General features: G+C 39.9%; 1 protein-coding gene across 3 annotated transcripts in view; it reads right to left on the bottom strand.

Annotated features, from left to right (window-relative positions):
• The window catches only part of kcnab2a (potassium voltage-gated channel subfamily A regulatory beta subunit 2a), an 81912-nt gene that overhangs the window by 47550 nt on the left and 17513 nt on the right, over nucleotides 1–16849 (bottom strand). For all 3 annotated transcript variants that reach the window (XM_069690868.1, XM_069690869.1, XM_069690867.1), the window contains exons 2-3: nucleotides 4099–4269; nucleotides 1632–1673 (exon numbers count right to left, since the gene is read on the bottom strand). In XM_069690868.1, the coding sequence (XP_069546969.1) occupies nucleotides 1632–1673; nucleotides 4099–4175 (119 nt within the window). In that variant the 5' untranslated portion in view covers nucleotides 4176–4269. The remainder of the gene's footprint in view (nucleotides 1–1631; nucleotides 1674–4098; nucleotides 4270–16849) is intronic.

The following is a 16849-nucleotide window of genomic DNA, read 5'->3' as shown; positions in this document are numbered from 1 at the left end:
GAGGGTTGCACGCCCTCTTGTTTATATTTGAGTGCACCTAACCCTCTTGCACATAGCAGGGTATATTGTATTATGCAAATATGTGGTCATTGCCCAAGTGCACATGACCTACCATATTAATAGGGATGTTACAATTTAAGTTCTACCATATCTGGTTTTCCGTAATCTACACAAGACGCATATTCAGGACAGAGATTAATTACCTTTGCTTTCAGGAAGGCACTCAGTCCCCGAAAAACAGTAAAATTATTTAACAAAAGCCAGGGCCGGAAAATACTTCACTAAAAGCTTTCTTAGTAGTGAATCACAAAAGCTAGATACAAAACAAACCTGAGTTGAATGTACAACTCAGGCTGGAGCATAAAGCAATTCATCACATAATAAAGTAGGATAATAGACATGCACAAGAAATTCTAGTGCACACGAGGGATGTCTAGATCGTCTTCGTTTATTAACAGTCAGAATATTTAATTAATAGCAGACATCCCTTGCGTGCAGTGGAATTTCTACTGTATGACTGTGTTTCTACATTATTCCTGCTCTGGCTCAGCACCCTGGTAGATGCATGCGTTTACAGCGGTGCACAACATTAAAACGTGTTATCAACACAAGAAAGAATATTTCAAAAAAATGAATTCAACAAACTGTGTAAATATAAAATAATGACAAAGCAGTGCTTGGATTCCATCACAATAGGGACAAAATGTACAGGTACATTGGCATCCCAGTAAAGACTCTATAACTGAAAAAAATAAAACTTCTCTTTCCAGCATTGTCCCGTTTGACTTCTCAAAGTGATACAAGACAGCTAGAGATATGGGCCTTAATCGATCCCCCTCTCGGAGGCCAGGGGAGCAGCTAGTGGGACGCTTTGCACTTTAAAAGGACAGAAACGTGCTCTGCGCCAAGATACAAATCTGATAGTGAGCTCATTACAAGCACATCCACACAGTCAGGGATTTTATAACTGGATCAGCAGAATAAGGCCTGATATGAGACCATATAATATGATCCTACTCTAAAGTAGCCCAAAGACTTACCGTCTAAAAGCTCACTACTACAGGATGAGTAGCAGATACCCCTCTCTAGGAGAGCGTGTTCTCAGCACCAGCACCGTTCAAAACGGTCTCTGTGGTTTTTAGAACATCAGACACATCAGGTTCAACTCCCAAGAGCTTGTAACATAGGAATGATGAATAAAGGAAAACAGTTAGGCTAAGTTGCACAAAAGTAAAAAAAAAAAAAAAAAAAAGCTCATGTTTTGACAAGTACGAAAGTGAATGTCTCAAATGTCACTTCTGGGAAAAAAGAAAACATTCAAACTCAGACAGTTCTTGTTGATTCAAAGGTTTTGTGTGCAACCTTGCAACAAAATCCATCATCACTCCTATCAGGTTTAAGATGGATAGTGCATTGCCAGCTAAATTGTAGATGATAAGAATTATCTTTGCTGCAGAGAATGGATGCATGGTTTTAAATGACAGAACAGCAAGTCTCGGCAGCAAGGTTATCATAGTGAAATGAAACAAAAAAGAAATACAAACTGTTCGGAAGATATACTGCGCACACACACGGACAATATATATGTCATATTCATTCCAGTTCTGTGTCAGATAGAGACAGAAAGGTACCTGTAGAACTGCAGCTGTCGTTTGGGGCTCCCATAACGAGCGCTGAAGACATCGAGGGAGAGGAGGAAAAAGGAAGGAAAGCTTTCGTTAATAAAAGTTGGAGAGGAACGACGTTAGTTGTAGCGAGAAGTTAGATACAGACACAAAGGAGATGAAGGACATTAGCCAAAGACGGAACAAAATGTGGCAGATTTACATAGGAGGAAAAAGAAATGACTGCATTAGACAAACACAGAGTTTTAAATATGTTCAGAAGTTTGTTTAATGTGTTTGCTGGATAAAGTAGCGTGTGTATGCTGAGTCAGGTCCTAACGCACAATCACTGCATAACCTTCACAAGAAGAACTATTACACTTCATGAGAAATGCATGTCTTTGTACATGTTTGAGGACAAAACAAAACAAAAATTGTCCAGGTATTTTTCCTCAACTTTTCACATTTAAAAAATATATAAAAAATAAATGAAATGTAATAAATAAAATCTCTTCCCATAGCCTAACTTATGATGTACAAATCTGCATCCCAGTTACATGCAGCTACCAGGATACTTGTTTAATAAAAATGACAAAAGTTTGAGATCAGAATATGGATGAATGTTGTAACACTCTTCCAACCTATACAACCTTATATGTGATTTGTTCCTACATTGAAATACAACCCAGGTATGTCCTAAATTTGTCATCTGTACATCGTCTCCAGGACGTTAGATTTCTATGATCTATGAAAACCTATGGGGTTATTTTTTGAAGCACAGTCTCTTTTATACATACTGTAACAATTTATACATTTATGTTTGTTTTTTTATTATTTTAATGCTACCTGATAAGATAAAGACATAAACAAGTAAAACAACACTGTACAGTTTTATAAATCTGAATCTAAAGTAGTAGTTGCACCCCCAACCTTCTACTCAAACTAATTGGAATAATTATTTGTGAGGAGAGAAACTAAAGTATTTAATACCTATTCCTGTTTAGCTTTGTACGGAGTGCAGGATACATATGTGCAACTTGTGCAGAAAAATGTACGTTATTAGAAGGCTGCTGTGGGATGAAGCTAATACAGACTTTTCAACACCACAATAAAATAATGTTGCACTGGTCATTTCAATCCACAGCACCTGTCACTTTCCATTCATCGTCCAAGCTGTATTTTTTTTTTTTTGTGTGTGTGTGTGTATAAAGTCTGTGTGTGTGTATTTATTCATTGCTCTTGTTTTTTTTTTCTCTAAGATAATATTTTTTTTTATCTTTCCTATTTCCTATATCTTATATGTATTTGTAAATGTTTTCATATTGGGTGCACCTTTTTGTCTTTTCTATGCTGCTGTGACAACTAAATTTCCCCACTGTGGGATTAATAAAGTCAAATCTAATATTGTTTGGATGGAGCTACATACCAAGAATACAGCAAAGATTAAAGGTTAACATTAAATAAATTTTACTTATTAAACAGAATGGTATTTAACTTTACATAACTTATCAATAATTGATTAGTAAACCTGGATGTTAAAAACACAGCTCAGATTGTCAACCATCACTAAAAAAACAACACCCCATGATGTTCGATGACGTTGGTCCATTTTAAGCCTCGAGTTGAATTCAGTAGTTTTGCAGTAACTTGCAGTCTTTGTGGTGGATGTGAGCTGTTGTGGGACAAATTCTGAATTGCTTCAATGGGCTGCTGATAACAGGCTACTACACAGTGACTCAACGCTACAGAACTCCCAGTGAAGGCCACGTCAAAATCTCATCTACTTTCCTTTTTGTATCACTGAGCTGACCAAGAGCTTCCCAGTAGTCACGGTGACGTATCACAAAATGCTTTATGCTGACAGCAACTGCATCCCATTTGTTCATAATAAAGGCAATGTGAAACACAGCCATAAAGCTGACTGAGAACAAGAGTGGACCAGATGCCTTTTAATGATACAAGTGGATGAGTCTCTGGCGCCACATGCTGGTGAAGCATCAAAGTGAAAGGATCATACCATTAGGACTGGTGGACCATACTACTGTTGTCACAAAGTTAAAAAAAAAGCTGACACATCTCCATATAGATGTCTGGGCTAAATGACAAACTCTTGGTTCCACTTTTGTTCAGTGGAAAACATGTCAAGTTATGCATTTTACTTTCTGGCCTAATAATAATTGAGCACAATGTTAAACTTGTATTTTTGGGGTGAGAACCACAGTTAACATAACAGAGTGAAGTTAACTGTCTTGGCTTGAGGTTTTAGCTTAGTATAGTATACAAACATCTTACAGATTTCTTTCTTTTCACGAGCAAGTACATGTGATTGATTATTAAATCATCTCCTGCGAAGCATTACCTGGCAACAACCTTTTAGTCCAAATATTCTCTAAATTGACACCCACACAGTAACTGACATGCGGGCATACACGCACACCGATGTATAGAAACATGTTTGTATCTGCATGTGATAACTACTCGTCCACCAGCTCACCTGTAGATCATGCCCGGTGAGCCAGTCTGTCGGAGGGAGAGGCGAGCAGGGGAGTCTGTGGTAGATTCAGGATACATGGAGGCAGGAGGGACAGGGGTGTGGCCAGCCTGCCGGGGGTGGTGTTCTTTCACCGGGACCACAGGGTATACAGTCTATCACTGATCAGGGCGTCTGGAAAGGAGAGAGCACATGTATGTCAGCTGGTGAGTGGGATTTTATCGTAGACAAAAACATTTTAGAAAATCCCACCAAGTCAGTTAAACATCATTGTCAGATGTCCTTGTGTGACAGAGAACAACAGAAGAGGACGGCTCAGTTCACAAAGCTAAAGCCGTCCTGCGTCGTGATATGTCAGACTCAGCTGTGGATTCATGTCAACCATCGGCCTGTTTGTTGCTATTTTTAACAGTGAAACAATTCAGAAACTCAATTTTGTTCAGCCTAAAAATTAACTGCAACTCTACATTTTAACCCATTGATTCCCGTTTGTTAAGCAATTCAATTCATCAGAGAACTGGACTATACAAGACACAGACAAAACACAGGGCCACCACATTACGCCAGGAAATGTATTACATTAAGTGACCACATTTCCAACCTACTGTTAGCTACAGCGGCCAGTGTTTGTGTTTGTTTGACCAGTCACCCTAAAAGACTGACTCAAGTGAATTTGATAATGATCAGCACATCCTAGACAAAGACAGGAGCATGCAACACTGCAGATTGCCAAAAGATCCACTGAGTTCATGTCACTTTTGGTTTTGATCTTGGTTTTCTTGCAATTTAGAATTTTACCAAAACTACAAAACAATATTTTCGAAATCATGAACCTGAACTGGAATAGCAGGGTAAAGGTGACGTTGTCCCACCTTTTTTTGAAAGGACTGCTACACACCAACACCACTAGATGGAGTCGTGTCCTCACTCTACAAGCAAGAGCTGAATGAATGAGCTATCAGACTATTTTAACCTCTCTATTTTCCCACAGCTATGACATGCGAATTTGAAGAACGGTGCATGCCATGGATACCAGTTTGCAACAATCACAAAATTACCTATTCAGACCGAAGGATAATTACATCACAACACAAAGACACTTCTATCGTAAAAGGCAGGTCAGAGACAACTAGCAGTACATACACGTATAAATACCTCAATCCTTCTAGCTTCATCAGCCATGGCTGCTGTGTACTGTACATATGTGCATTCACTACAGCAAACCACAGCTGATCCACTGCTCAGAGCGACTTGATTCTATGAATAATTCAAAGTGTCTGCCAAAGAAGCAGGCCATTGCTGTAAAACGGTCTATAACAAGAGAGCTGGGCAAGGGTTGGGTGGGTGGTTAGGTATACACATGCCATTAAAACGAGTAAAATCGAATAAAAAAACAACCTTATCACAACATTTTAAGTTACCACTATGGCCTGTGAGGGAGGGGAAAGGCACGGCTGATGTTTTAGCCCAGTTTACTGTAGTGGATCAATTCAAATGAGGAAAGCAGCAGAGAGAGTGGCAACTATGTCACCCTGACAAAGCTGAGAGCTGAGAACCTCATGCTACCCTATTTCACCAGTGGCTGCACTCACGTGAGTCATGGCTCATAACAGACATCGTAATGATAACATGAAGGTGACTTTCCCCTGCCATCCATTTCCCATGCTGCGAATACGTGTCCCACGTTCCCAAGGACGCATTTAACGCTCCCTGCCCACTCATTTCAATCATGCCACAATGGACCACAGGTCATTCCGGCTATCAGATGATGATGATGACATGAACCTGATGGCCAAAAGGCATGGTCGCAGATTTATAACACAGCACAGCAAAGTCCTCGTGGCTCATCTGTCACTGATGGGGATCAGAGGACACTGTGTGATGGATGGAGGGCTATGAAAGCATATGGTCGCAGGAATATCTTCAAATAATTAGTTCCTAGTAGGATTTAGGATATTCATACTGATCCAGGTTGATTGAAATTAATAGTTCCGTTCTATGAGATGTGAATACGCAATATCATCAACATCTGTATTGTGTTTCCATACGTTTACAATATTGTTATATTTATTATTTCTCACCTAGCAGCACTCAGAAATATATTATAGTATTTAGTACTGTTCAGTACATAATCAAGTATTATGAGCAAATAAAATAGCTAAAAAAAATAATTTTTAATTCCAAGTGAAGGTCTTTTAGTTTTTAACTGTATATTGATTTCCAAAACAATCATAGGTGAACAAGTTCAGCATAAAGATAATAGGACAGCAACCATATTTGTTTGGAAGTAGCTTAGATCTCAAGTAAAATACAACATGAAATAGAAATCATATTTCTTATCGTTTAGAGAGGTAAACCATGGTAATCTGTGGTATCATTGTAAACAGAGTTTCCATGAAGGCAGAAGTAGCATCATCAAGGCGTAGCGATACAAAAAGTTCAAAGTTTAGTATGCAAGCTTTGGGGTTTTTCATTTCCACAACTTGCTGTAATATATTTTGAAAATTGACCATAACTCATAATCTAACAGTTAAGGCACTCAAATACTGGCATATCGTCAATAATAAAAAAAATAATAATGATAATAAATAAAAAATAATGCCAGTAATGCCCCATTATAAAACGCTGCCCTTTATGGTCTTAATTAAGTATAAAACAATTAAAATGGTCCATTTAGTCTATTTTTAACTCAATCAACCATTGAAGCCAGGTCGCATGTTCTGGCCGTGCAGGAGGGTAAATTGTCATCCATAATGTGAGTTAACACATCATACAAGGCCCACTTTAAAGGCTAACCCAGCTAGCATGCTGTAAGACACGAAAGACATGAAAAGACTTCTGAGAGCAACAGTTTCAATCACAAGTTGTAGTAAAATCAAGTTCTATACCAAAATCGACAAACTGCTACACCCCTACACACCGCTGCTGGGAGAACTACTTTACAAAAAGAAAATGATATTCGTGAGCAACACAATATTTGAGCAAGATACAAATACAAGTTGAAGACACTAATGCTTTGGACCAATCAGGCAATAAGATTCACCAACACAATGACAACACGTGCTTTAAAAGATGGCTACATAATATGTTATCTTGTCTGAGGAATTCTTGTATAATCTGTCCAATGCCCACCCGAAGAGCCAAAGGTCATTGATCATATTAAGAAAGAGAGACATCCACATGGGGTCACATCCGACTGCATTGTACTACTGCATTGTAACGTATTGTGCTTTGATTCACCAGAATTGTAGTTTTCTGGCCTTCATTTTGGGCCTTTCTCGACCTCACATGGTCTTGGTTCCATGGACTCTATTTCTGACTGTCAATACACTTAAGGACATTGGAGTCATCCTACAGACAGAATATATATGTGTATATATATATATATATATATATATATATATATATATATGTGCATCTTTTTCTGTAAGCTGGCAGCTGGTTTTGTTTTGTCTTATTTGATTTAAATTCGTTTTGTTTGCTCATTTGTGTTTTATTTGTAAAAAGGAAAAAATGCCTGCGGGGCCCAGTGCTACTTCTGCCCTCTCTGGAGTTTAATGTAGTACGTTATCAGTTTAGATCTATTTAGATACTACACAAAATACTTGCGTTAACATCAGATCTGACTGTAGCACATTGTAGAGCAATGCACCAGTCTCACAGAGATGCCTGTAGTGAGCTGCAGTTGGAGAGGATGTTGCTGCTGACTGCAGCAATGCGGAACACTACAGACTCATCCTGGCTCAAGTTAGAGGGCTCAGATTTACTGCACTAATCGACCAAGGTGCACTTTGCAGATTAAAACTGAAGACAGAGAGAGAAAGAAAGAAAAGAAAAAGGACTTGATATTGGAGCACTATTTCCTCAATGTCTCCACTCAGTTAGATCTGGATTTAAAACAAAAGACAAAGACAAAAGAAAAGGCAAAGGACTAAAATGTAGACAGGGGTGTTGTTTTGTATAACCAAAGTCTAAAATGTATTCACTGTAGTTGCTGTTAACAAAAGTCCTCTCTCCTAACACAAAACTATCATCTGCTCCTGTTAAAATGTTTCTTCATTATGTTTGTTGCATTTCTAGCTCAAGTTGTTTTCATCAGGGGAATCGGTCAACGTCAGAATGGACTTCCTAGTTGTTGTTTTTTCACAGGTACCCTGTAGCCTGTAGCAAGTAGCAACACACCCACACTAACGCAGCCCTCTGCGTGTTTGATGCAGTGTTACTGTTGACCTCAACACAGCCTGGAGCTCAAGAGTTATCCATTTTCAAAATCTATGTTTACATGTCATTTCAAATAGTCTCATCACAAAAAAGCACACAGGCATGTGAACTGTTTCTTTTAGTCATCTGAATAAAAATAGAACAAAAAGGGAACATAATATCTGAAATGAGTTTTTTAATCTCTAAACCAGTAATGCATTACCTTATATTTCACAATAATACCAACATAGCCTATAAATTTTAGGCTGCAGATTTACGCCACAACTGTAATCATTTTACTTGTTATACATCTGCATTTTACAAAAAACAAATCTATTGGATTTATATTTCTAAATTTTAGAGCTTTGTATCCAGCTTTTACAGAGGCCTTATCTCATCAATAAGTTATTGTAAACAAGTTTTTTTTTTACAACTAATGGTTTTTATTTTTAGGAGTTAAAACGACTGTGTGCTCAGATTTGGATGGAGATTAGACGAAACTCATGCACAGTAAGAGCACAATAGATGGACTTTGAGGGGAAACAAAGTCTGAATACTACCTCAGTGAATTACATCTTGAGTGGACACCATTATTTATCACAAAAATATATTAAAAAAGGCTAAAAAATGATTTCTAATAATTGATCGACTGTAAATTTCAGTCAACTATAACGAACATATTGCTCAATATGTCAAATGTCAGATCATATTCACAGCCCTACAATAACTTCAGGGATACTTCTCAAAAAAAAAAATCCTTTTATATATAATAAAAGCTATATAGCCTTAGTACATTACAGCCTGAGAGGCTGTGGTGAGAGAGGACAAACTGGACGGAACGAAGAGATGGTGGCAGTCCTCACTTAAGCTCATCTCATACACCTCAGTCTCTTCCAAACAAAATGCAAAATTGAGTCACAATAAGGCTGCTCTTCATGCTTTCCATCCATAAATCCACCTACACCCAGCCTGAGTGAATTCCCTCTTGAGACAGGGCTTACGTGAGCAAGGCAAGCAGGCAGGCAGCGCTGGCCTGGAAAGCACAGCACGGTGTTGTGTAGTATGTTGGCAGCTGCAGAAAACACACCCAGACCCCAGCAGATGGCTGCAGAAGAGGGAGACAGGCTAACAGACGAGAACTGCCAGGGATATCCTACATGGGAGTTCAGTCAGGCAGAGAAAGAGAGAGAAGCTAACCTAGCCTTGTTCTCCATCATGCTACAAGGAGGATTCAGACGGAATCTCCTGTTCATCTTCAGTGACATTCATCAAAGGATGGAAGTCAAACCTGTGTAAAGATGGGAATCCACGTTAGCGCATCGTCTTTTCTCTCATCATCAGACAAGACAGTTTGTGATTTCATAAATGGCCTCTTTTCTGTTAAGCTGTGGAGGGCCCTTGATTACTGAAACGGTACGGGTCACTGGCTGCCAACTGTGAAAAAAAAAAAGTGAACAGCAATTTGCATAAATAGCCTATTTATAAAGCAAACTTCAGATACAAATCCTCCTCCCCTCAGTTAAAAGAAGTTAAAAGCGCAACTGAGCGCTCTGCTGTCAGGAGTCATTAAATTCTAGGACAGCTGCAGCTGTTGTACACACAGAGGTTTGCCACATATTATGGTCAAACTTTAAGCCATGCCCATCATCAGGGGCCGTGTGACTGGTCCCACATAGATTAGAGTTTGGCTGCAAATGTCTAATGTTGGCCATAATACGTGGAAGTAATCCTTAAAATCTTAATTCTATCAAATCTAATTTTTGATACTATTCGTGGTGAGTGCTTTTTTCCCCCATGTTCAGCAAAATCCATTCACTTCTCCCATCCACATATGGGATATAAACATGGTTTATGACAGAATCCAACAAAACCCATCTTGTTGAAACTAATGTAATAATGAATGACAAAGATTTAGGTCGGACATCAGTGTTTTTGAGCATAAATAAGCCCTAAAGCATCCCCATGGAGTGTAGCATGTACCTCCCACCACCTGGTTATTACTGCATGAGATGTATGGTCCCAGGTTGCCTGTATCACTGACAGCATCAAGATGAATCAGCACTCTGTATGTCCTAGCTCGACATTTCCTTTATCCTCTGGTGCTGACTTATAGGCAATCCCTAATATTAAAACATAATAGTGCTACAGAAGCTCCTACAGAAATAAAAAAAAGTCAGGTTTACAGACCAAGTGTAAATGTGAAAAGAATGAGTTGACGAGGGACTGCACAGCTAATTTGGGCCTGAGAAGCAGAAATGAGGCATTCGTTAGCACTGCAGGGAGAGAACATGGTGCAGTGAACGAGGAGCACAGAGCAGCACACTGCAGTAGAAATATGAAACCATCCCAGCGCTCCCGGTGCAAACCAAAGAAAAATACCGATAATCAAAATTGGGCCCCGAGAGACGTGTGATTTTAGGAAGCGGTTCTCTCGCGTGTCGCCTTCACATCCCAGCACTCGGCACATGATGTTTGACGTGCGAGTGTCTATAGAGACTGGCCCAAGACAGAGGAGGCTTGTGGTGGACCATAGTGTCGGACTGACCTTTTTAAACGGGCTCAAACCTGTTAACATAGATAGGCTGCACCATCAGATTACATCCCACCTCCACTTTAAAGTACCAATATGTTCAAATTGAGCTGCGTGTCCTTGCCGTGCAGCTTTGAAAGCCTGTTCCAATCACAACTGTAAGCAGTCACACAGAAATTAAAGATTTGCAATAGCTCTCACTCGCCTGCCACATACATTCAGTGCACAATCTACTTCCTATGCTTTACATTCCAGATTCAGGATTCAGGATTCAGGTTCCAAGACTCTTTTCACCATAAATGATCTGCCCTGTTTTTTTAATTTGATCCTTGTTCAAGTGATACATATCAGTGCTATCCGCACCACTGCACATGCATTGACATATGGGTATGAGCAGGCTGTACAGCGGAGTTCAATATTTAGTTCTGCATAGGTGAGCAGAAAGTATTAAGTTGATACAAAAACATAACAGTGAAGAGGAACACAGAGTAGCAGAGGTGATCAATACTAAATCCAGACGGTTATTAGGGAAGACCAAGACAACTGCAGCCGATCAGAAAAAACAGTGAATTCTGCCCAGCACATACAGGAACTTAAAGCAATATGCAACAACAGAACGTTATACTTAGTTGCCTACCTTTTTGCTGATGTAGCATCTATAATATTTCTACTAAATACTGCATGAGCTTTGTCCAAGCAGAGTAGAGGTTTTAAAGTTTGAATAACTGATGGATAGAGCCGTGGGCTCTGGAAAGGCTTGGCTGGAAATATCTAGTGAAATTTTGGTACCGCTTTATTGTAACAGTCTGCCTCAAACACAAAATGAAGGAGACAACTGGTAAACGCGTCAATAGCCATCAACACAAACATTATAGCCGGTGGTGGTATTTAAGTTATCTGCTTGATGTAGTTTGTGCACTTGCCTAAGGATTCCTTGGAGCCTGTGCAGATGGCAGGAAGCCACTGCAATAGATAAGTGTTGTTCAACGCTTAGCTTCTGCTTGCTGGTTTTCTATTTATACAGTTACAATTGTCATCTAAACAGATTGTTCAAGAATTCACAAAGTGTTTTTATGCATCATCCTAAAATGTTCACGTACAAAAAGCCCTTGATACCTCTGGTTTTCTATTTTGCAGCCACTCAGGATTCGACCCTCTCCCTGAGGGTGCTACCACGCCACTCTGACGGATGCTTTTACTAAATGACAGGGAAAACAAAGCGAGTGTGGTCCAGAGTTCCAAATGAATTGTGGCGCAAATGCAGCAAGTGGCTGGCGGCTCTTTGAACAGACTCTGAGTGGCCCCAGGAGAAGCAGGCCCGCAGTGACTAGCAAGCAACACACACACACACACCTTCTGGGTAAGTAGGAGAGGAAAAGGAAAAACACTGGCTGATAATAAGGAATGGGGAGAATGAGGAGAAAGGAGGAGAGAGAGGAAGAGAAAACTGCAGTTGAGTAGACATTGATGAAAAAAAAAGCTGAGTAGGCAGTAGAGAGCAGGCTGGTCCAGGGAGTCCCTGTGCTGAAAAACAACAGCGCTACGGATCACTCCTCCTTCTGTGTCCTCTCTCCATTTCAGACCTTCACTTGTCTCCTCTTATGGTCTGTGGCAATGCGTTACACTTGACTAGTCACAAGCACTCTCACATTTTACAAGGCTTTCACAAAATAAACCACATGAATACTGAAATATTTAATGACATGCTAAAAAAAAGAACTCTAATACTCTATATCAATATTTTGGAAGTGATGATCCATACAGTAATGTAGCTAATGTGAGCATAGTGGCAGGTATGTGAACCTTTTCTGCATTGACTCTACGTGTTTAAGTATCAAAATCAAATATTTTTTGAACATGCTCATTATGCATTCACAGTGCTGGTGGAAGAGACCCTTTGTTCACATGCATCGAGGACAGGTTGAATATTTTCAAACGTCATCCGAAGAGAGATTTACAGAACAGATGGAAATTGAAAACCTGTGTTTTGGATATGTGTATGCTAGTAAATATAAAACCCAGGTTGGATCTTCACCCTTCTTTGTTTCTGTGAGTTTAAGTCAGTTACTGAATGTTGGAGGATGACTAAAAACTTGGAAACCTTCCAGCCAACTAAAGGGTTCTCGGTTTGATTTGCACATACCGGTACTCTGGATTTTACATCTGGTCAAACTTCCTTTAGCAGAATTACTCAACACTTCTGGTGGCTGCGGGTCAGACTATTCAAGAGGCATTTCAGACGGCTTTTCCTCACAGAACTGCTTCAGCTCAGCTATACTCAGAGGATCTCTGGTGTGAACTGCTTTCTTAAGGTCATTCCACAGCATCTCTATTGGCTTAAGGTCTAAAGCTGTGCCCAGACTACTCCAGCTGATGATTTTTTTTTTTTTTTTCATTCTGTAGTAGATGCACTTTAGTTTTTATTGCATAGCTGCATCGCCAAGTTACCAGTGAGCTTTAACTGCCGGGCAGCCACCCGGACATTATCCTGTAATTTCCCTTGTTTAACATGGGAATTTAATTTCCCCTTAAACACGGCGAGCTGTCCAGGCCCAGAGGTAGCGCAGCATGCCCCAATGAGGAGGCTCCTCCCATTGTACATCATGAGGATGTGTTCATGTTGCTTTGCAGAGCTGCGATTTCCTTGGTTTCTTCAGTATAAAAAAACATTTCCCAGTAGCACTTTGGTTTTGGAGAGCAGCTTCTTTCTTGGTGTTCTGCAAAGTATACAATGCTACGTGCAACCATGATCAATAAACAAATGATTTTGAATCAAATCGTGAAATTGCCAGAGGTTTCCACTCCTATTTTGCAGAGTAGAGTGTAATGTGCCATTTTGGAGTTTTGCCTTTAACAGTGTCAGACCACTCAACGCATAAAATATTTAACAAGCTGGTTGCTGCACTCTTTTAATAGGTTTTGTGATAAGAACAAGTAGAGACAATTCTGTTGGTCACCAAATCCTGGAAACATCCTAAGCTTTTATTTGACATTGTTGCCCAAAGTAACGACCAATGAGTTACTAAACGGGGTGGTGTGAGCGTCTTGCGGAAGAAAACGAATGAGATGGACCGAGTACAGAAACCGGCTGCCACTTTACTGGAACAAAACATGCTTTTGTTATTCAAACTATTGCAAGATCACTGAAGAACTGAGACCGTGTAAAAGGGAGGTGCTGTTTCTGTGTTACTGCTGTAAATGTGTGTTCACACATTTAGTTTGAAGTCCTGCTATAGTGTTAGTATGGTTGAGCATTGCACATAAAGAAGAGCACCCCCCCCTCCTTAACTGTGATACAGCCTAGTTTCTGGTGAAAATAGTCGAGTAGACAAGACTGACAGCATGTTTGTGCTTTAGGATTGAAGGTTGAATGGGCAGATCAAGACGTATTTGACACATCAAAAAAAGACCAAATTAAAAAATAACAGCTCCCACCCGAGCTAATTTGTTCCCATTTCATTCCACAATTCTCCTGCTCTGAACTTCTTCTGTCTACTCTACTGCAGCATCCTCTACATGGGCTGCCAATGTATCACAGTACTGAGTGACAAACTGGCAGATTACACATACAGTATAACCACCCACTCACCAGCACTCCTCAGTCACAGTCCTGCACAACTGCTGGGTTGTGATGTCCAACTACTATGGTGAAAGGTGAAAATCTACATCAACTCAGCATATCCTGCAAACAGGATACACTGAGTATCAAAGGATAGGACATTCCTAATGTAAAAAAAACAACAACAAAAAAAACATTTTAGAAAGTAAACAACAGAATGATGTCAAAATACACACATGCAAAAAAAAAAAAAAAAAAAAAGCTGTTGGCAGACACAAACAATTAAGACTATTCAAATACATCTGGGCTACATACTGTGCATTTGAGATAGCAGTAAAACCCTCATGATTTGTGGAATGCAAACAATCTGCCTGTCTGACATGATATGAGTGATTCAAACAGGCTTTAAATGCCGGCTGACGGAGTTTGCGACCTTAACTGTGGTTATCGCCTGTGAAACTATGACTGTCTGCACCATTATGTCCTCTCATAGCAATCACTGTAACCTTAGTTACAGAGGCAGACTACAGATAAAATCCCCCTGTATGTAACCACCAAGTGCACACGGGCTTCCACTCCTCTGATCGCATACATGTGTGCAGATCAGACACACTCGTGGATGACTTTGCAAGGGTCACTTTCCGCACATGCATACACAACTTCAGGACACTTAGGCAGCTGCTCTTTTACAACAACACACTGCTCCTAGTAATGGCTCCAGAGTGGACCATCATTCACATTGTGACTCTGAGCATTTGTTCTCCAGAGGGCACTGCAAGTAATCGCTAAATAAAGTTACTCAACATGCAGGACAAGCATTATTTTAAACACAACATTCATGGAGCTCAAACAGCTGGTTTGAAGAAGAGATTTGCTTTCAAACTGAATCAGACTACAAACTCAGAAGCTGCAGTCCAACAGGCCTATAGAATACATAGGCTTTAGCTGAAAGTAGGATAAACTTAATGGCTACGTGTAAGTGCACACACATTGACTGTATGCTAGTGTATGGATCCATCTAACCATGCCTAAACACCGTGGCTATGCGGGTATCTACAGGAGCACAGAAGGACGACTGGCACCATTTGCCCATCTCGGACTTTCTTTCTCTGTACACACACAATCACACTGGCATTACATCAGACTCCCTACACAAACCCTTAGTGCTCGCACGGTGAAGCATGAGAATATCGCCAGGTTTCCTGAGGCATAAAGGGTTAACGTAATGCTGTTCATTCATGTCCACATACATGCCGTTGGCCTGCCCATAGTGTGTTACAGACAATAATTGTAGAAGTTCAAGGGTTTGTTTACGGAGTCCCCTGAGGCAACAGCAGTTCTGTTCGAAGAAGAGCAAGCTTCTATGTGGATTAACGTAATAGCACTTGTTTTGATCCTGTGTGTCAGCGCAATGTGTCCAGGTGTTACGCTGAATCACCGTGCCATCTGTACCGTTATATTAACCTTGGTAGACTGTGAGGCTCGCATGATATGAAGATGAGAAAGACTGCTGTCAGCCGTTCTGTAATACTGAAGGTGTGCATCTGCCCCCGGTCAGATGTTAATTTCCTAGTATTGTTGGAACTTCTCAGAAATCCAAAGTGTGAGCATCCTCATTAAAAATTTCACTGATAAAATCTCTAAAAATAAGCCTGTCACTAGTAAATAATGTTATCACTCCTGTATCACACAAGTGGCCAGACAGACATTTAAGTAATATCTTTCTTGTTTGAGAGATCATATGCTTTCTATCATACACAAAAAATGTAAAAAGCTGAAAAACTTAATACATTTTTGTTTTCCAACCTGAAATCCCCCCATACAAGTATTCGTTTTAGTATTTGTAGCTTAGCTTTAGCTTTAGGAGTGGGTAAGTTAGTAGCAGTTCATCCAATAATCATTTGAGTCATTTTTCAAACACTGTGCTCTACTCTAACTGTACTCTACTGTAACTCCCAAAGTGCAGCTCCTCTGTTTCCCCATCACGGATGTTCAACTGCCTTTGCGGTATTCGTTCACTGAGCAAACTAGAAGATCAGTTTGCCGACAAAGCTTGCGGTTGATATCAAATAATTATTTTTGGTAATAGGTTGTATTGGCATGATATTGTACAAGTTACTCATTGCAAGTAGTTTAAGACCTTTATACTAGTAGACATTAGGTTTGAGGCTGAAGCTAAAAAACAATAATAATCACATTCATAGAAAAGAATCTCATCAGGTGTTGTCCCCCATAACTTTTCCTTTTTTTAAGTTTGTAAATAATACTGAAAGAGGTGAGAAAGTATAGCGGTCATGTCTCATGTTTTCATCTTTACCAAACTCAATATCTGTATCAGTTTTTCTAGGTCTCCAGTAGACTGTCGCTCTGCCTCCTACGGTGTCGCCCATCTGTCTCTCAACCTGTTTTGAGAAGCCCTTTCATGTGCCTCTGACACTTCACTATCTATTTACTGAAACATGTAC

Source organism: Brachyistius frenatus, unplaced genomic scaffold (genome assembly GCF_029030835.1).
Source record: "Brachyistius frenatus isolate BFR_SWC_R1_liver_20210118 unplaced genomic scaffold, ASM2903083v1 Contig_10, whole genome shotgun sequence".
Lineage (NCBI taxonomy): Eukaryota > Metazoa > Chordata > Actinopteri > Embiotocidae > Brachyistius > Brachyistius frenatus.
Note: the sequence above shows the minus strand (reverse complement) of the source record. Positions and strands in the feature narration are given on the sequence as shown.